Below are 21,722 nucleotides of genomic sequence, written 5' to 3'. Positions count from 1 at the left end.
GAGAGGCAAGGTTGTGTATTTTCAAAAATATAGCTTGCAGGAACCGTTTTTCCAAGATCTCAGACCCCACCTTTAAAGGGTTAGTTCGCCATTTTGCACATTAAGCCCTGTTTTTAGGTAGTCTGGGGTGAATTATAGATAAATTGACCCGAAAATAGCAGCAAAATGTGCCTTCTAACAGTTGTTTTAGCATTTGGCGGACCTATTTTGCCGGACACCGTTGAATAGAAGCAGCAAGACATCCAGCCACTAGGTGGCGATAGTGCGTTGTTTGTGTACAATACAAATCAATGAAGACGGACAATAATGGTAATATAACTTCTCTGGAAGCGTATTTCGCGGTGATTTTCGAGCCAACATATCGCTGTCCACCACAGACCACACGTTGAGTTTCATGTCTCTGCAAACGAAAGTTTAATGTCGTTTTATGATTGTTTGCTTGAGTGGTCATTGACTCAATGCAAAGGTGGGGGGGCTGCAGCAGTGGATACCTAAATGCTCCGTTCATCACCAAATGTTCAAATTGTGATCAGAACATCTATAATTCACCCCAGACTACCTAAAAACAGGGCTTAATGTGCAAAATGGCGAACAAACCCTTTAATTTACTTAAAATACTGTTAGCATGACTAGATAAAAAAATAATGGAACATCACTTTAACTGCAACTTAAAGAAGCGTGGGACAGAATTATGTCCAGAGTTCCCTCTGCTGAAGGAGACAAACCCCCGAAAGCAGCGAATATTTAGAGAATTCAACCAGCTTTTCTCATGAGTGCCTCTTCAATGCTTTGGGGGCATTTCCCCTCAATTAGCAAAAATCACTATTGGACCGGACCCACAGGCATTATCCTCTGATGAATGGGAGAGCTCGGCACACTTTATGTTCAAACAGTGCATGAAACAGGCAACTGCACAGGAAATGAGGGAAAGATCTCAATCAATCTGACAACATGTGCTGCCATTGACCGTCTGTCCAGGAACACCATGAACCAACATCGACAACAAAGAGTGAATATTATTCTTTCATACGATGAATAACAATTCATACGCAGACCGCTTGGAGACAGGCTAAGCTGAGACGTAGCTGTAGTATTCTAAAATCAACAAAGCATTGAGTTAGGCCACCCATAGTTTGGTGAACGCCGCTCGTTTAGCCACATGCTAATAAGGAAAAAGGAGGCGTTAGCTCACCATCGCCCATGCTGCAGAGCTCTGTTCCACTCCAACTCAACAGGATATAACATATAACAAAGTTTAAGGTTGGACTAAATGTTACAAAATACATGTTACTAAGTAAATAACAAAGCTGTCCAGACTTTCCTCCTCCATGGTTTCACGTACACTGGAAAAAGGGACTTTTTGGTGAAGTAAACTCTATTGTCATCATTTCTACCTTGTATTTTTAAGATTCAGTAAGAACTAGAGCTTCTTAAGTAAAATTAAACATTTTATTAACGTAATACATGAATTATGGGGGAAGAGTAAGTTTTACTTAGGTTTCCTCATACAATTTAAATGTTTAATAGTTGTATGTACGTAAACCGAGAAATACTCTGAAAGTGTATCGTTAAAATCTACTTTAGTTACTTCATATAAGCAAACACTACAGATATATACAATTTACTAAACATTTTGAGCAAAATAATGTACCTGCCTATGAAAAACAAGTGACTTTACTTAATTTGTTTAAATAAATAGAACTTAAAACTTAGATGTAATTAAGTAAATGTTACTTAATATCTTCAAAACTGTTATGTTTTATGGTAAGTAAAATTTACTTGATACTGGCAAGTGAGTGTTACTTGATAATGCAGCATTAAATATTACTTAAATCATTTGAGTGCAAATACTTACAAAGAGTTTTTTAGGTAAATCTTATGATCCGTTAGCTTGATATGACGTTTTATAGCCAAACGTGTTATATGTGATGCTCCAGCTTCTCAGTGACAAACAGCAGTGGCGGTGCTGAAGTCAAACATCACATTTAACCCTCGCACTCTAACACCTACAGTTCAATGAGCTTCAACATGTAGAAAAGTGAGATTTTCAGCGGCTTCCATTCACCGGTGCCATGATTTACACCACCGCCGTGCACCTGTCATGCTAAAATGAGTTGCATGCTGTTGTTAGAAACTGTGACTCTGAAAACTATCATATTAAACCTCAGTGCTGGCATGCTCACATTCAAAGTACCATCATGCTCAAATGGGAAATATCACATGTAAACTGTTGCTTTCCACAGGCATTTCTCTTCCATCTTCTTCCATTTCTGCCTGAAAACATGAGATTGCTTGTTTGTTCGCAGGAAGCATGATGGCAGAAGTTTATGCTCCATCACGTTGGTCTGTGAAGCCGAATCATTTAGGGCTTTTTCTCTTAAACCAATTTCAGTAACTGTTCGTCAGAAGCACCTTAATCCTGTACGAACAGGAAATTATCTGGCACTTTGAGTCTGAGTTATATGTGTCGGAAAAAGTGGGCTTTTGTCAAAGAGTATAAGTGTAAGATAATTAAGTTTATGATTGACACATTTCATTAAGATGCTTCACTCTCAGGAATGTGGAAAAACACGCTGGTTCACAGTCAAACTGTGCAAAGAACTTCACATTAAGGGTAAAATAAAGTTAAAGTCAGGATCTCGTTTTGTTCCTGTGGTGATCAAGTCAAAAACAAAACCAGGAAGCAACTGAGCTGAGAGAGGGAGGCAGCAAGAACAAAGGGAAGAACATTATGGGACCGTTTCCATTATAAACCCAGGATCATAAAGCAGCGTTGCATGTCAGCAGATCGTAACCCCTCTGCCAAGAAGAAAATCATGAATCCCAAGAAGCTAACGGAACAAAGTGTTCAACCAGCATATTTATCCGTTTTTTGTTTTCATTTCTTATTTTTCTGAGCGCAAATAAGTAGAGTCCCGTGTAAGACCCCAGAGCCAAACCTCATTTCTCTATGTATTTTCTGCCAAAAAAAAAACAGGAAATAGTTGCAGTGATTTACTGAACACACGTGCAAACAAATGTAAATATATTAAATAAGACAAAAACAGAGTTTGTACAATTCTAAGGCCTGAACGCTCTCAGACGAGCTTTCTGTCCTTTCTTTAAGGAGTCTTCAGGAATAGTTCTCCAGGCTTCTTGAAGGACATCCCAAAGCTCTTCTTTGGATGTGGGCTGCCTTTTGTTCCGTTCTCTGCCAACATGATCCCACACTGCTTCAGTAATGTTGAGCTCCGGGCTCTGGGGAGGATTCATCCCTCCATCAGACCTGCTGCCACTGATTTTCAGCCCACTTCTTGTGTGCTTTGGCACAGCTCAGCCTTTTCTCCCTGTTTCCCTTCCTTAAGAACGGCTTCCTGACAGCCACCCTTCCATGGAGCCCATTTCTGATGAGGCTTGGGCCAACAGCAGATGGATCAGCTGAAGGTCCAGATGCATCTCTCAGCTCCTGTGTCAGGTCTTTGCTGGATGTTTTCCTCTTTCTTAAGGACATCACTTTCAGATCCTGTTCATCTGCTGTAGATAGTTCTTTATAGCCTGGGCGAAAGCCGACTGTTGACTCTGTCAAACAGTCTGGGAAAACCCAAGAGGAATCCGTTTCCATGGAAGGCGGGACCTTACCCAGCAACTTAAATTCATTGGAGTAACGGAGTTCCCTTAACCAATCATAATGTTTAGAAAGGACGTAGGTTATGCGCCGAGGTTCATGCTTACTCTCGCGAGGCTCTAGCTCGCGAGTCACGCTTCCCACATCCGCTTTCATTATACCGGTACCATTTGATAAATCAAACTTTTCCCAAAGCCAGTTGGAAGGAGAGCTACGACATCCTTGCCACTAACAAAATTGACGAGGCATTCCTCTTGCTCTTGTTTTAATTGTGTAATGCTCTCCAGAGTTGGGACAACTTCATGGATAGCTTCTAGCGTTCTTCCGTCGCCATGTTTATTTCCGCTGCGGTTGAACTACAATTATATGGACTACAATGGACTCCGCGCGTAAGTTCTGCGTCACCACTCGCAACTGTTTGCTGATTGGCAAAACACTGAGCGAACCGAGGTAGGAGGATTTGGCCAGACTATGTGCGGAGCCAAAATCTTTGGGCGGAAGTACGTAGGATGGCGTCGCCAGGCTAAGTTCTTTAGGCCTGACACTTCTTCTACTGAATTTCATATATTAATTTGACTCTTTTGTTAACTGAAAGCAGTTTTAATTTAAATGTACAAAAAAGTTTAAACTATGAAGCTGTTTTTCATAGATGAAACTAAAGAAATGGGAACAAATGATGTGTCTGCTGGCTGCTGGGAACAAAGTGCCTAAAGATCCAATTTAAAACTGGTTCTTTGCTAAGTTGTCTGTTATGTGTGGACACAACACTGGTTCATCCCTTGAGTTAGGAGCCTTTTTTTTCTGTTCTGTGGCTTAAGAAACAAACATCGCTCTGAAAATCATCAGGTACAAGGACTGAACATGAGTGAAAAAGCAGCCAAAGACCATCAGAAAGCTGGAGAACTGTTGCTCGAGCACACTTTAAAGGTTATAAGAAAAGTTTAGTGGGGTGGATCAAGATCTTCTTACAGCAACCTAAACTAAACCAGAATATTAGAGATAATTATATTATATATAATTATATATATTATATATACAGTTTTTCAGATTTTTAAATCATCTGAAAAACTAGAGTAAATTAAAAATATCAACACTCATTAACGCAACTAAAACAAGCATAAACTTTAACGGCAGGAGCATATATTACACCGTGGAGAAGTCCTCGTATCATATAAGTCTCGTCTTAGTGTTGAAAACTGTGAATAGAATAAATTAAAATCTAGAAAACAATGCCAAAGAAAATTCTGAACCTCAAACAAAGAGGTCAAACAAACGATAATGCTTTTAAAAAATGGGTCAATCACTCTGTCCTCTTAAGTCTTCCCACCGTGATCAAACTTTTAAACATATGGTTTTTAATATATCGGACTTTTGTTTGGCTCTGCCTGAAAGAAGCCTTTGATGTAGCGTTTGCTTAAAAATAATGGTCACTTTTCCAGCAGTAAACCCATTCAAAGCTCAGCTTCTTCACCTTGATTCCACACAACCAAGAAATGAAAAACAAATGTTTTTGAAAAGCTTATTGGTCTGAACTGTGGGGATGAAACTGAGTGCAAAAATGAACATTTACTAAGACCGGCAGCGTTTTTAAGCACAAATCTGACTGTTCTGCTTTTAGATGACGTTTGCTATGACTCACTGGTGTTGACTGTTTCTAATATCTAAATACATTCAAAGATATCCAAATAACGCACTCTTTCACACAGGACCACAGATCAATGCAATTTTCTCTAATGTTCTGCCAAACCGAGGATACTGAGCACACGTTCACTGGATGAAAATCAAACCAAGCATGTGGCTTACAGACTCCATGCGAGCGTCTCTGTTTGTGTGTACTTGTATTACTCATGATGCAGGGAAATAAATCTGTTTATTCAGTCACAGTGCAGGAAGTCGCCTTCATTTTGGCAGCAGAGAACCAGTCTCTGTATGCGAATCTATCAATTCCAGGGAGAAGTTCTGGTTTAAGGTTAAACTAAAGATTATAAAGCAGCAGTTATTCTCCTGTGATGGCTTCCTCTCTTATCGGCCATCTACAAGTCACTGCAAAGAAATGTTTCCTTATTAGGGAATCATCACAGCCATTTTTAATTTATTATAACTACTGTGCATGCATGAATAGAAAAGGCAGGCAGATGATTTAAAAAGTGTGTGCGCTGCGTCCTTATTTGCATGTTTAACACACTTTTTTTTGTTACAGTCAGAAAGAACAAACACTGCAACTGCAGTTCTAAAATCTACACAACCGCCATGTTTGGCTCCAAACTGACTCATTATTCTGTCAGAATGTACATCCAGAGCATGAGAGTGATCATCTCAAATGCTTCCTCACTACGAGCAAAAAACACCTCAACCGATTCCATAAAAGCACCAAAAATATTGATCTGAAATAGACTGTGTATTCTGTGCATTCTTAGTGTTTATTGGGTGTTAAAGCACGCAGACGTGCATACAAAGATGCTGCAATGACGTGCATCACTGTTGCTGTGATGCGTCACTGTGTCCGCCATATTGGTTGTGGCAAGATTCAACGAACACGAGTGAAAAGAGTTTTTATATTCAAGAGTTTGTGGTGACAGTAAAGCAACAGTCACCGACAGATGCTACAGAAAGGGTTCATGTTGTCACTAAGGGAAAAACAACTGATTTTATATTACAGTATAGGGAAGAATAAAATCTGCTTGTCAAGAATGAAGTTTATTTTACCTGGTTCATACTTTCCTTTAGAAAGTAATGCAGCCTAATTCACCCTCATCCACCCCCCACCCCCACCCCCCACCCCCGCCTAGCTCATCACTTTTGTGCTTAATGTAGAAAAATCATGACTCATTTTGAGACAGTGAAAAAAAACAAAAAAAAACAGGAACAATTCATCTCTTAGTACATCTAATTCATAGAGTAGGAAGAAAAATCCAACAGGGAAAAATAACCTTCTACTGTAACCTTGAGAATTACTGAAATAATAAGCAAGCATCGTTTGTCCTTAATGACCTCAAACTAAAGGCCCAGATGCACAACATGGTAAAAGAACATACGGTTTAATATAGTAAAGCAGCCTGCAAAGAAAGCAATGCCAATACAATATGCAGTGTGGTGAGGTATCATTTTTAATATCTCATTAATACAATAACCACATCTAAGTTATTATCCACATCGGACAGTTTGGTGTGACGGTTGTCCTCAGGTCCGTTTCACAAAGCCGGTTTAGTGAAAACTCTGAGTTTATTAACTCTGAAATGAGGGAAACTGAATTTTTCCGTTTCACAAAGGGAGGTGACTTAAAGGAAAACTGCGGTATTTTCAACATTAAGCCTCTTTTCTGAGTCGTCTGCAATGTTTTAGAACCCCCCTCACCGCTTTTTTGATGTTTACTGCTGTCTCCGGTATTTGCCTAATTTTGATTCATCTCAACCTGCTTCAGAATGGCAAGTCATGCGCATGTCCAAAAAGGTCCGTAAAAGCACCATAAACGTCCGTTTTCAAAATCATCAACTCACCGGAGTGGTTACTGGTGTGCACTGGTAATCCATATCAAATTTCGTTGCGAAAAGTTGCTTCTGTCGTGTTTTATTTGACATTTTGTTCTGGATGTTCGTTGATATTACTCCGCCACCGCTAAGAAAATAGTGCGAGCATGAACGAGCTGCCAAATAAAACACGATGGAAGCAACTTTTTGCCACGAAATTTGATATGGATTACCAGTGCACACCAGTAACCACTCCGGTGAGTTGATGATTTTGAAAACGGACGTTTATGGTGCTTTTACGGACCTTTTAAGACATGCACATGACTTGCCGTTCTGAAGCAGGTTGAGAAGAATCAAAATGAGGCAAATACCGGAGACAGCAGTAAACATCAAAAAAGCGGTGAGGGGGGTTCTAAAATATTGCATACGACTCATAAAAGAGGCTTAATGTTGAAAATACCGCAGTTCCCCTTTAAGCTCTCGGTCAGTTACCGTAGTAACAGACTCTATAACCTAACCTGGTTGGGACCAGCTTTTACTCAAGGAACCTCGAGTTTCTCTCTGTCTCCGCCCTCTTTCAGCCAAACACGCCATTTGATTTCCGATGAGAAATCAAATCTATGATGTAGATGAGAAGACATTCATGTGTGTGAAAACAGCATTATGTTCGGGATAAAACAACTGCACAGTGAAATAGCCACTTAATATTTACTTTACAGTGTAAAACATGATCAAAAACGTGTTGAAACTCGCCGTATGAGCGCATTAAGATTTCCAATTCGAGGTTGGTGAAAACCGTAGCCCCTCCTCTTCCCCGTTGCCATGGTGACTCGTCGAATCGGGGCTCCATTGATGCTGGCTTTTTAAAGTTGTGGTGCACGCGCTAAACTCAAGGTGAACTTACTCAGAGTTGATTAAACTCACTCAAATCAGCGTTTCTGGAACCGAAAACTCAGAGTTTTCTATCTCAGAGTAGATCAACTCAGAGGTCAGGAATAGACTCAGAGTTTGTTGAACTCGCTTTGTGAAACGGACCCCTGTTTACCCTGCGTTTGTTTGGATCGTGAACACGTGCACTTCCTCTGAATGTGTGCATGGGAGCTGCAGCATGAAGGTGACCAGTTGAGGCAGCGTCCTGAAATCACATATCCTTGATTTTTAAGCTTTAAACACCATCTGTGATGCTGTTAAAAGTCTCAGCTGGCATTAAAATCCAACAAACACAAAGTTCCCTTACTGCTTTAATGCTCATTGTTGGCATCCTGAAATGTATCTGGTGCGAGTCCCTGATGGGAATTCTTCAGTTTGAGCGTAAAACAACAACAACTACAGAGCTGGTTTAAAAAGCACATTAAGTGCATTTCTGGTCTTAAAGCAGTGTTGTAGTGCAGCTTATACGAGTATAAGGATATACCCGGGATATACGGAGCACACAAACTGTTCTTTCCAGTCATCATAGAGTATACCAATCTGTGTGATGTGCAGATGTTCAGTTTTCTGTCTCTGGAAGGCAGAGGCAAAGCCTTTCCTTCTCTGCCTGTCACTGGGTAGTTGTAGTCGCCTTCACCTGATGGATTGATTAGATTTACGCACCATTTTCATGCTGAACTTTAGGCTCTGACGCTAAGCAGCAGAAACAATGTGCTAATGTGCATATGTGGGACTTTTGGCGAGGTATCAGAAATGTATCGCAAATCCTCCATTATTTCACATCAGAAAGAAATAAGGTTAGAAATTAAGAGTATGCCCATTTATCCGGGCACAACTACACTATTGCCTTAAGGCGAGACACGGAGGGCAAAAACAGTGATTATTAATCTTATTATTAATCTTATTAACACGATTATTTTATTCAATATTAGTATTACTAAGGGCCTGAGCATTTCTTCTGTTTTTGAGCAATTGTTTCTAATACAAATGTATTGAATTCCCCTATTTAAATATTTAAATGCCGTTTTCTCAAAATCAGTTTTTTTGTATTTTTCCAGTATCAATATCTCAGACTATGGAGCACCTACTAACACCAAACTTTCCAGTTATACACATAACAGTATTATGAAGATATTTACAGAAGGATTTGTTGATAAATCATTCCTGGCTTGATTTATGTGACATTATAATAAAAAAATATGGTGAAAATTGATGTTTTTTAGGCTATGGACAGTGTATTTTGATTTCCTAGGAAATAAAAGCAGATATCCTGAAATCCTTCCATAATTTTCTTTTCATTTAGTGTGTAGACAAAATGAAAAAAGAATTATGCACCTGGCTTTATCATAAGTTCAGATCTAGCTTTCGTAAATATATGCAAATGTGCGCATATTTAATGAGATAATGCCTCATTTGCATAATTAAACATACACATTTCTAAAACTTGTAATACATTTTTTGTTCATACTTGTATAAGTAATCAACTGAGGAAGTTTCATGGTGATATCTATTATTTTAAAATATTACCCTATTCACCTGTAGTGTCTCGCCTTAATGTATTGACAAAAGATAAAAGATGAGATCTTGATGGGATGGCACAGAAATAATCGAAAACTCAAAGACTTCTAGCTGTTTATAAAAGGCTGTCTCAGACTCCCAGGTTTAATTTCAGGGGTAATAAACACAACTTCAGGGAAACATCTTAAATATGTAATCTTTTTCAGGGTTTTAAAAGCAGTGTGGCAGTTAAGTCAAAAGTGACTTCATGGGCATTTTCTGGCTTATTCGTTCATTATCTATTCATCAATTAAGCTGTTAAAAGGTCTAGAGTTGATTACAAGTTTGACATTTGCATTTGCTTTGCTCATTTAGCGTTTGCTGTGAACCTGAAACATGCGGTCAAAGGAAGCAAGAGGAAGAAATCCATCAGAGAGAAGGAGGGGGCAGGAGAGGCTGTGGGGAGCTCCACAGCATCAGAAAGGCCAGGATGTCCACAGACAGAGAGAGGCTGATTACAAGATTCTTTCCATTGTTAAGTAAAACCAACATTCAACCAAGTTAACCAGTAATGTTCAGATTATCAAAGTCTAACAGAAGAATTCACAAGAGCAAATGCAGAGGTTACCACAAGCAGCAAATCATTCTCAAACCGACACCGAAAAGAAAAACATCTCAACCAAACGGTTCTGAAACAGTATTCTTTGGACGGCTGAAACTGGAGTAATCTGAAGCTACAACATACGCTGTGAAACAACAGCAATACCCGCATTTTAAAAGGTATCAGGTTGGATCATTCAACAATGACAAAGTTAGTCACCTGATTTCAAACCGGATTAAGCTGCACGTCTCTGCCGAAGAAAAACCAAACGCAGGAAGACCCACAGACAGACTGAATACCATCCATGGGTTCCAGCTTAAAGCCTACAAAGGATTCATGGAAATGTAATGAAACTCAACTCAAAGGTCAGTCTGAACTTTGGGCCCACAGTCATTACATAATTACAGCTAGAATACCTGCAAACCCATCCCTACGTTATCCACATACTGCATAGTTCTGCAGTAAACCGGAAACAGGATAATTCACAACACTCAGGTGAAAACTTTGACCTGCTGGTGCAGAGGGGATAACCAGGGTCGGTGGGTTCTGGTCTGTTTTCACCTCCCTCCAGTAACTGTTGAGATATTTAAGCTTCGTCAAGTCAACAACCCCACTTCGATACCACAGCCGCCGCCTTGACACCCATTGGTAATGCGTGACACCAGACAGTTCCAGGAATATACTGGCTTTGTGTTTTTTTTTTCATAAAAAGGAGAACATAGACTGTGTTTGAAACCGCATAATTCTCCTACTATCACAGATTCTATAATAGTACAGATTCGCCACTCACGGTGCATTTCCGGTTTCCAACGAGGCGATTTTGGTTGCAGTTCCACCCTCTTTCCACGTGGGGGGCTCCATTTTGGAGACCAGAATGAATGGAGTCCTATGGAGCTATACGCCCTATCGTGCCCTTATCTCAAGATATAATTTTTTCTCTAGTAATTCGAATGTTGTTTTCGAAAGAGGATGTTTAGAAAATACCCATGGCTGAGTTTTAGATTTTTAGAGCCACTCATTTGCTTAAAAAAAGGATTTGAAGTGTGTATGACGTCATACATAGCTTACGATCGGAGATGCCGCTTTACGGCAACAATCCTGCTTGTTGTTGGTCCACACAGCCTATCTAGTATTATAGAATCTGTGGTTGGTCTCAAAGGCAGCAGCGTTTTCAAGGAAGCGCTGTAGTAAGAGAGAATGTGTGGTAACATCACAGATTCTTAGGCTGTGGTAACATAAGCGGAAAAAGTCCATCTTAATTCTGTTGTCGCTTGGTATGGAGCCAGCAGTCAAGCGGTGCCTCTGGTCGTAATTCATTCTCTCGCCGGTCGACCAGCTGTCATTAGCACAATGCTAGCGCGTTGTGGACAACAAGAAGCCAACCTGTAAGAAATCAAAGGGATATATGTACTCGTTCAGTAGATTTTTGACTTGAAACCCATGTTGAGCTCTCAGAAACTACATTCAAATCTGAGCGCTCTTGAGGAGACTTAGGTGAAACTGACCATTTGTAGCATCTAGCTCCATTGGGCCCCATTCATTCTGGTCTCCACCAACGCGCCCAGTGGAATTCTGGTGGAACTGCAGCCAAAAAGCCGGTACAATGGGGCTTAATAGTGAGTGGCAAGGCTGTTAGTTATAATGGCTGTGCTACTACTCATACTACTCATACTGACTTTTTTCCCGGATGCATACTAGATTCGCCGAAATGTTGGGTGTGCATCATGAGGTTATACTCATACTCAAACTACCCAAGATGCAACGTAACGTGACGTCGCCGATCGTCATTTCCTGTCAAAACGGCAGTTTCAAGCTAGCTACAACGAGGGTAGGTTCACTTCCTGTTTTCAAAACAAAAGCACCAATTGTATCGTAATGGCTTTCCCTATGATAAAAGGCAACGGGTATTTTATTTTGTGAAAATAACCGGAAGTGCGTTGCTCACTGCAGCTAGCTTTAGTAGCGCCGAATTCGTCGGAACAAAATTGTAAATAGCCAGTATTTTGTCAGGTTTTCAACACGTTGGGGATCTAAACGACTACTTTCTCGCCTGAAAATGTTTCAAATGTTGCTAAAGTTTACAGAGTTTAGAGCTTAAGAAAAATCAGCTTCAGGCCGGCTGATTTCGGCTCGGGCAGGAGCGAAATGCATTGTGTGTAAACTCTCTGCACACTGTCTGATCGATGAGTATGGAAGTATGTAGTATGTAGTATGTAGTATGTAGTATGTGGTGGTTTCGAACACAGCCATAGTCACAGTTAAGATATTCATTTATGCAGCTATGACTCGCTGCTGATTTTCCAACCTCTGCCGCAGATGATGAACTCTGTCTGAAACAGGAGCAGAGCACCTCAACTCAACGGTCTGTTACCGTTTTCTTTGCCATAACTCAGTTCATGCTGCTTATTTTCCATTCACACGTCTCTGTGGTGCTACACACCTGGTCACTCAGTCCACTAAAACACCTTGCAGAGGCACATTTTCTGTAAACCGAAGCATCCTAATATATCTAGGACACAGTTTTCACTATAATAAAACCACAAGGACTTTAAAGTGGGAAAAAAATAGGATGGTGTGGAAAATGTAAAGAAAAAGAAAAAATGGGGCAATGGGGTAAAAACATTTTTTTTATGAAAACAGATGATGTCAATGGGTGTTTGTAATCATGATTTTGGTCCAAAAAGCACCATCCACGAAAGTCTGAGTCTTGAAGTGTTTAAAATCAATGTTGCTCAAAAAAGATTGGAGGGGATTTGCATATTTCTCCCTCGACTGTGCAGAATATCATTAAACCATTCGAGGAATCCTGAGGACTTTCAGGGTGTAAAGGAGGATATGAGGCATCTTAGAGGCATCTGGGATGGACCGTCACACGATGGAAACGTGTACTGTGCTCAGACCGATCGGTACTCCAGATCTTTGTGGGAAGAAATGGAGTAAAAGGAGCATCCAGCCTGCTGTCAGCAACCAGTCCCTGCAGCCAGGCTCTGGGATGGGATGGGGTTGGATCAGGGCCCTCGGCAAAGCTCATTTCCACTTCTGTGATGGCAGCATTAATGCAGAAAAGTTCACTGAGATTTTACAGCAACATATGCTGCCTTCAAGACCACATCTTTTCCAGGCATGTCCATGCATTTATAGCCAGTAGTTAGTTGCTTTGCTGTGTATGTTGAAACAACCCAGGCTTTTTTTTTTTTTAAACCACCATTAAACTTCATAAAAATCTCAATGAGGATTTTCCTGGTTAAATAAAAGGTTAAAATAAATGAAAATCTGTTAAATTAGATCTGTTGTTTCAAAGTAAGTCAAAGCAGTGATGAATAACACAAAAATGCTACCAACTGAATTCTGGTTGAAACATTCAGTTTGTCTGCTCGTAGACGATTAGAAATAAACAAGTAAAAGTTAATAGTGCTCATTGACATCAATAAATCAAAACCATTGTAATATCTTAAGGGTTGCCAGATTTGTGGGTGTATCCTGCTTTTCAAAGTAAACCCAGAAACACATGATTCCACGGAATAAACAGCTAACATTGAGCGGTGTTTAATCTCTCGGTTAAACTTGAACACTTCATGGAGCAACGAGTGAATCACTTGTTTCTCATCATTAAACTAGTTCTCTCAGGTATCCTCCACCCTGCACTGGATTACTTCAAATTTGGAAAAACAGCATTGAAATGGCATGTCATTGTCAAAAAAAATCTAATAAGATTTATAAATAACAATTAGGGCTGGAAAACGATTACATTTTTAATCTAATTAATCACATGATTTCCCTGATTAATCACGATTAATCGCATTTGTACGCAAAATTCAAAAATGAATCCTAAAGTAGTGTATAGCTTTTAGCATTTAGTTTTATTTGAAATGTGCTGCCATATGAATGAAAGTGCCATAACATTTGTTGTGCAAACACACTTTTAACATCAGCATCTTTCTGTAGTTTTTATGTAGCAGCCTCGCTCCACTGTCTGTTTCCTTGAATGACTTGCTGCTATCAGTTGTGTGTTTTGCCTTTAAGTGATATTTTAGACTGGAACTACTACGCTGAGAAGACAATTCAACTTGGTTTTAAATGCAGGAGTTTTTTTTAATTTATTTTGAATTACGTTCTTTTATGTTGAAACCAGTAAAACAGGAAGTAGCGCCGGTTAGCTCCGTGAGCTTCACACCTGTAGCGGTGATGTTACCTGCTAGTTTATTTTTATTTTATTCCTCCATGCTTCGTGGTGTTTGCTGTAACTGTGTGAATGTGATGCATTCAACAGACTTTTACAATAATAAAACCTGCGTTAATGCGCGATAAAATATTTATCGGCGTTAAATATTCTACAAGTTAATGCGATAATAACGAGTCAACACACCCAGCCCTACTAATAACCAATAAACGCTTCAGACGAGATGGAAACTATTCATGGTTCATAGCAGAAGAACCATAAAACGTATTGTTTTCCCTCACACTGATGAAAGTTACGCATTTAAGTTCCATCACAACAGTTTGGATATTGAACTTGTTTTGGTTTTAAAACTTGACCTGTTAGACTGTTAATCACTAAAAACTCACCTAGAAATGACACCGATCGCTGCTGGCATGACTCCTCGTTGTCTTCCTTTAATATACAGTTTCCTCATTTCTCAGTTTACTGTATATCTTTTAAAAATGCAGCTTGTTTGTCACGCCCCGGAAGTGTATCAGCTACAGTCAACTAAAACGTAGAATGAATAGCTTTACATGGGGCATCACAGGTTTGTTGGGGACAGACGCAAAAGAGTCAAAATGTGACATTTTTTTATATAACCAAAAGGGAATCACATAAAAGCTCAAAGCTCTCGTTATCGGCAGCTCGAAGCAGCGCCTCCAGGTGGGAAATTTAAAAAATCATAGTAACAGAACTGCCTATAGCACGAGGCACTTTTAAAGGTGCTTTCTGTGTAACTTTCAGAACCACAGGCCTGCTTTTACCTCAGGCCTTTATGATTGCTCACACTAACAATGCTGCAGCAAAATATCACCAATCCACTGTGAAGCCATCACTACTGAACATTTGTTGCTCCATTTTGGTTTTCTGACATTTTCTATCCAAAGGTAATATCAGAAAATATTATTGAGACCGCTTAAGCTTTGCAGTATCTGATGATGATTAAAGACTGTTGGTCAGTGCAACAGAAGCAGAAGCACATCAACCTCTGCCTGATACTTCAATTATTTTCCAGCTTTATGGTTTTTATAATCAAGCAAAAAAAAGGGAACCAGTCTAACCTGAGTTCTGACTGCCGACCAGCAGCTTGAGTGGTCGTCTTTGGGATCTGTGAGCTCTGCGTTCCATGCAGCAGGTACAACACACCCTCAGAAATAGGGGTACAGTGCGAGTCCTTTTTTGTCCCCTGAGGTACAATCTATACTAATGTACCCCCTAGGGTTAATTATTGGACCTAAAGGTACCTATATGTACCTTTTTGAGGGTCCAAAAAGTACATATATGTACTCAAGTGGTAAAAGGTACATATATGTACTCAAGTGGTAAAAGGTACATATATGTACCTTTTTTTCTACATGCTGGGATACAATAGACAGTCTCTGTTAGGCTACTTCATTATAAGGGTACAAAATTGCCACCAGAGGTACAAGATTGGTCTCTGTAAGGGTACAAAACTATACCTTCTGTGGGTACTGCCCCAGTGACAAGCCATCGTACCCCTAAAGGTACAATTCTGTGCTTTATTTTCTGAGAGTGTATGTTCTCAGTCCATGAGATGGGATTAATTTGTTTTCATTCAATGTCTGTTCCAGAGCAGAATCAAATAAAAAAATAGTTGCATCTGAAATCAGCCTGAGTGAACAGTGACTGGGTCATCTGTAGATCAGATAATATTCTGTGATATTTCATTCAGAAAAGGAAAGGGCTGACGAGGGATCAAACAGTTCATCCAGCATCTGCTAATCAATTGTTACTGGTGATATCTGCCTTTCTTCCCATTGTCTCGTTTGGTCCGGCCTGAACCTTCTCTTTCTCTTCCAATGCAGTCCAATAATTTGTTCTTTTCTCCTCTTTTTTTCCTCCACTTTTCTTTTGTCCGCCCACCCTTTTCAGCGCTTCATTTACCGACCACTTCCTCTCCTCCCCGTGGCCTTCTTATTGCCCCCTCACTTGGACTCCTCTCCTTTACCTGCTGCCTCTCATCTCCTGCACGCGCCTCAGTAGCTGCCTCTGAGGCAATCAAACAGTGGGAGTTCTCCACACAGCAGATGCGCAGGATGGATGGGAGGATGGACGGGAGGATGAGTGGAACAGGTTGAGGGTGAGCAGCACACAGACTGGGAGAGAGGAGGAGACAGGACAGCGTACACCTGCCTGTTTTGTGTGGAAACATGGCAGAACAAAGACATTTAAACATTGCTTTCAAATGAGGATCGACACTGAGGTGGTGTTGCTCTCCGGCCAAAAGGTTGCGGTAAAGTCAACGAGTTAAGGCCTTATCCAAAACAGTATTCCTTGTAATAATTTGTATATTGTCATCTTTATTGCAGCTTCATATTAGGAAACGCTGCACAATTAACAAAGCCAATGTTAATTCATTTTGACAAGCATTATCACCCGTGTTTTCTGCATGGTATGACAGAATTAATAAGCTCATTGCTATGAGTCAAGTGTTTGCCATCCTCCATCTATCTGCGTGCTGCCACACAAAGACGACCGGGACGGCGCGGCGAGCTTAAACGTCGCCTTCCCTCTTCAAATATCACCTCTTCAAGTTCTTGTAATCGTTGCTACCGCTGCCATGCTCATTAATTCAGCACTCCAATAATAAAGTATAAGTAGCAAAAGATGATGCCAAATCCCCGGGGAGCCCACAATATAATTACCCAACAGTTTCATTTGCAAGAGAATCATTGTAATTAACGCCGGGTGGCTTGTTCTGCCTCATCGTGTGCATGTTAAATGGTAAAGATGGGCTTAAGACTGCTCAAGTGCTTCCCATCACTTGACACATCAAAAGAGTGCGGCGGCTGCATCTAAGGCATCATAAAAGGAGTTGTTAGTAGGATGAAAGAGGAGTTTTGATGAAGCACACTGCAGGCGGCGCATGCGAGCGAATATGAGAAACAAATCATTTGAAAACGTGTTTTTTTTTTTCAGCTTAAAATTTCCCTAAAGTGTGTGACTTCCACACGCCAGAGAAAACTAAAACGCTTGTCTCCTCATGTTCTGATGGTAGCTCTTCTGAATAAACAGAAGTCTCAGTCCGCCTGCTGCCTCGTCTCATCAGACGAGAGCGCCGCTGTCCGTGGTGCTGACAGAAAAGCTGCTGGACCCGTCCTCCTGCTTGCTGCACACGCTTCATTTGCCTTTTTTTTTTTTCTCTGTGCGTGTATTGATTAATTATGATTGGGCCAGCAGGTGGTGGACGATTAGCTTTCATCTGTTCGAGCCCGCCTCCGTCGTTCGTCTCCAGAGAAAAGCATCTCAAACATCTACAAAATGACTGCTAATGCAGCAAATATTCAAACTTTCATGAGAGAAAAACAGCAAGAGGCCACTCGGTGCGGCCCGCGCACACATCAGACATAAAAAAGCAAACACACTACCTGTATAGTTTGGCGGTTGTAGACTTTGACTACGTGGAAGTTAAAACTGTAAATCCCTTTGCGCGGAGCGATGAAATTACTTCTCTCCACGTCAAAATTTTTCCCAACATTTACAAGAACCTGAAAGAGAGAAAAGAAACAAAGAAAGAATTCGTTTAATTGATGAAATTGTTCTATCCAGCTTTGTTTGTCACAGATTTACACTCAAGTGACCATGTAAGATCACATTAGTGCATAAAATATGCATTATGGTGCAGATTCAGACAAACTAACAGTGGAGATCTCCATCTTCAAACAAGACAACCAGAAATATTTTCATTTAACATGAAAAATCTTTAAAGAATTTCACCGCTGCTTATTTATATTTCCTTTTCAGGATCTTATCACAGGGCCCCGCTGATCCCAGGCCACACAGATGCAGAGGGACAACCTTTGTCTTGGCTTTTTTGTCTTTGTACGAACTTCCAAACTTTTGGAGGGAAATAAAAGCGGGCTTCTCAATCTTCCAAATTAAATAGTTCAATTAGGCCTTTCTGCAGCAAACTGTCTGGTTTTATGGATGGAGGCCAGCCATGGCCAGTAATTGAACGGCTCTTTGAGGGAGAATTAACCTTTAACGGCAGGCAGGGAGGACCTCGGCCTCCTCGACCTGCCATTACTAAATTATTTGGCAAGATGTTTCCACATCCCAAACTGTTCTGCTGAAAAAGTTGAAATATTCAAAAGGTTTAGCTCCCATGGTATAAATTATCCAACCACTCTAGAAATTCAAATATAAAATTAACTACTCATTCTTTACATTTTTGTTGTCTCCAGTGGTGGAAGAGCTGCATCTGTGCTGCTGTGGCGTCTTAATTTGACCCAAATTTGAGCTTTTGACGTCTTTTTCATAAACAGAACCCAACATATCTGCTGGCCAAGTTTAACCTTTGTTGCACATTGTCTTTATTCTTCATTTGGATGTTTTAATGTGTTTAAAATGACCAACAGAAACACTCTTGGGGTGGTTATCGTACAGAAAAGCAACCAATGATGCCTCTGTAGCACGATGGGAGATATTTTACACTCACTCACTGAGTTCTCTTCGTGAAGCCGCTCGCGCTATGAAGCACATCTTGAACTTCACGCGCTTCTCTGTAAATTTTCCCCGACAGAGTAGACCAATTCAAGGCAATTTATGGCTAAACTTTTTTTTTTTTCATATTTGCGTTATTTCTCTGCTAGAGTAAAAATTAAATGGACATTTGTTTTCCTACCCGATCGAAATAGATGACCATGGTCCGGTTGCTCATCTCGGAGGGCTCGTGGTTGTTGTTGCGGACTGCGGAGAACGCCACCTTTGCGCTGCCCGAGCGCACGGAGATCCCAAGCGCCGTGCCCGTCGGGTCCGAGGCCGGGTTGGAGTCGCACACCACCAAGCACTTTCCCTCCAGCACGATGGGTTCGGTCTCGTTCTGAGCGCGGACCGGGCTCGCCGCGAGCCACACGGCACTTAACAGGCAAAACGCCAACATGCCGGACCGGGGAGGAGAACTTCTCCGGACGTCTTCACACCTCAAACAGAGGGTATGTTCCCCTTCGGCAAAAAAAAGTAGGAAGAGTTTCCAGGTGTTCCCTGTTCAACCTAAAAGTGCTTTGTTTTCCAACTGGAAGCCACTCCGTTTTCTTGGGTTGTAATAAGTCTAAAATAAACTCCGTCGCGAGGTCTCTTTATACAGAGAAACCAGACGGTTTGGGCTATTTTAAGGCGTCTCCCCTCCTTTTTTTCTTTTTTCGAAAATTTGTTTTACACTCGTATTTCCAGTCGAGTCTTCAGTTTTCACCTGTTCTTTTGTCCTCTTTTCTCACTTCTCAGCAGCTTCTCTGTCACTTGGAAACACAATAAGCGAGAGTCGCGCGCGGTGCGGAGGGGCCCTGGTCGACTGACGAGGCAGCAGAACTCATAGCGCGCGGGGGGGAGCTCCGTCTGCTCTCTCGCGCGCACCTGAATTATTGATATGTGAGATATGAGAGTTTCAAACACAAAAGGGTCGGGGAGGAAAGAACGCGGCGCGCGAGCGAAAGATGCTCCCGCCCTGGATCAACTCTTTCTCTTTTTTTCTGATAAAGACCCCTCCCTCCCCCGGTAACGGAGACCCATCATGGGATTAGCGCGTGCCCGTCTCCTATATTTTCCAATCACGGTGCGCGGACCGCCTCCTCCCCGCCTATCCATTTTTATCTGTCTCTCTCTCCCCTTCACTCGATGCCCGAACCCCCTCTTTTATCCATCCATCTATGTAACCCACCCTTCCTTCTTCGGTGCTCTTTCTTGATATGTGACATCTTACAGGCATCTTCTCAGCTTCAAAGGGGCTTTATTAGCACAAGAAACTGACATTTACAACGTGAAGACAAGCGTGAAATAAAAATGCCTGCTGATACTCATGAATAGAAGATTTCTGATATTGATGTTAAAATAAATATTGGCAGTATGAAAAACGCTAAACAGACAAAAAAAACAACTAACTTTCACTTTTATTCTATTGCAAACAGTTACCAAAGATATTACTCGTTTCTCGTCTCTCTTTGTATATTATGCCTGGAATTTGGGCTTGTAATCATCTAAAAACGAGTTTTCCCTCCTAACTTGTGACATACTTACTGACCAGGAGCCCATTGCATTGGTTTTCAACACAAATGCGACTGAGTCCGATTGCCTGTGCGTTGAAAATGGATGCAAAGGGCTCTTGACCAACCAGCTTTAAGTGACGAGTTGGAAATGAGAATGCATAGTTATTTCAAACAAGTGATTGTAATGATTTGGTCCAAAAGCAGCATCCGTGAAAGGCTGAGTCTTTGAGGAGCAAAGATGGCCAGAGGCTCTCTTAATTTGAAATAATCTGGAGGAATTTCAGTGTGTAAAGGACGAGGGAGCAAGCTTAAACTGGACACCTGTGAGCTCTGAACTAATTATTTATACTAACAAATCTAATGAATAAAATGATTTGTTAAATTTATAATTAATTGCTCATTCTGCTCCAGAACAATGGTGATTCTAAATAGACCACTTATACAACACTCAAATGACCTCACAATTCAATCCATTTTCAGTCATTAACACCAAGCTCTTCTTCTCTCTGGCTCTTCCTCCTCTAAGCGAAGGACACTCCAGCATGTGGGTTAAAAGAACTGGTGATCGGAACTCTTAACCCTCTGATCCATGGATGACTAATGTACGCAAACCACAGCAGCCAAACAACTAGATTAAACGCTAATGTACTACAGATTGCAGCAAGTTAGTTTCACTGCTATATATGAATACCTTACAGAGGTAGGAACAAGTCACACGTAAGTCCCAAGTCTTTCCAAACAAGTCTCCAGTCAAGACATGTGAGTCCCAAGTCGAGTCCAGAGTCAAGATGTGGAAGTCCAAAGTCAGAATCAAATCCTAAACTTTGAATTTTTCGAGTCCTTCTCAAGTCATCTGACCAAATATCTCAATTAAATGCAGAATAATAATAAATGATTTCTACAAATAATATCTGCTTCTTAAAAGGTGCATTTATTACCAGTTCGCCTCTTGTTAACCACTTGGTACCAACGCTTAACCTTAGGTATCGATTTTTTCCAACCGGGACCCAGGAATGTCATGGTAAATCTCTTCTATAGCCCCTTTCACACTGCCGAATAACCCACGCTTAATCCGCGAATTTAGCGTGTCCGCTGTTGCGTTCACACTGCCGACCCGGGCTGCCGCGTCAACTCGCCTCGCCTTTCGACCCGCGTCGGACCCTAGTCTTTTTGCCGAGCCGAGTTTGGTGTGAACGCAATCGACGCGGGTCGGACGTGGGCGTGGCGAGACGTGAGGAGTTTAAAAGACAGAATAGACAGCTGATTCAGAACAACAGTGACAGGTGCGGACAAGTTTCACTCTGTTTTAGCCTACATCAAGTTCAAGACATTTTTGAAGATGGCCAACTGGGGAGACAAGGAGGTCCGCGAGCTCCTCAGCCTCCGAGCAGAGGACGTTATTTACCGCCACATGTCGGGG

General features: G+C 41.1%; 1 protein-coding gene across 1 annotated transcript in view; it reads right to left on the bottom strand.

The window, feature by feature from the left end:
* The window catches only part of cbln1 (cerebellin 1 precursor), a 40,539-nt gene extending 20,764 nt beyond the window's left edge, over window positions 1–19,775 (bottom strand). Inside the window, exons 1-2 of the mRNA XM_075470673.1 lie at window positions 18,946–19,775; window positions 17,690–17,809 (exon numbers count right to left, since the gene is read on the bottom strand). Coding sequence (XP_075326788.1) covers window positions 17,690–17,809; window positions 18,946–19,203 — 378 coding nt within the window. The 5' untranslated portion in view covers window positions 19,204–19,775. The remainder of the gene's footprint in view (window positions 1–17,689; window positions 17,810–18,945) is intronic.
* Window positions 19,776–21,722: the final 1,947 nt, after the last annotated feature.

Source organism: Odontesthes bonariensis, chromosome 7 (assembly GCF_027942865.1).
Source record: "Odontesthes bonariensis isolate fOdoBon6 chromosome 7, fOdoBon6.hap1, whole genome shotgun sequence".
Lineage (NCBI taxonomy): Eukaryota > Metazoa > Chordata > Actinopteri > Atheriniformes > Atherinopsidae > Odontesthes > Odontesthes bonariensis.
This window is presented reverse-complemented; position numbering and strand designations above follow the sequence as displayed.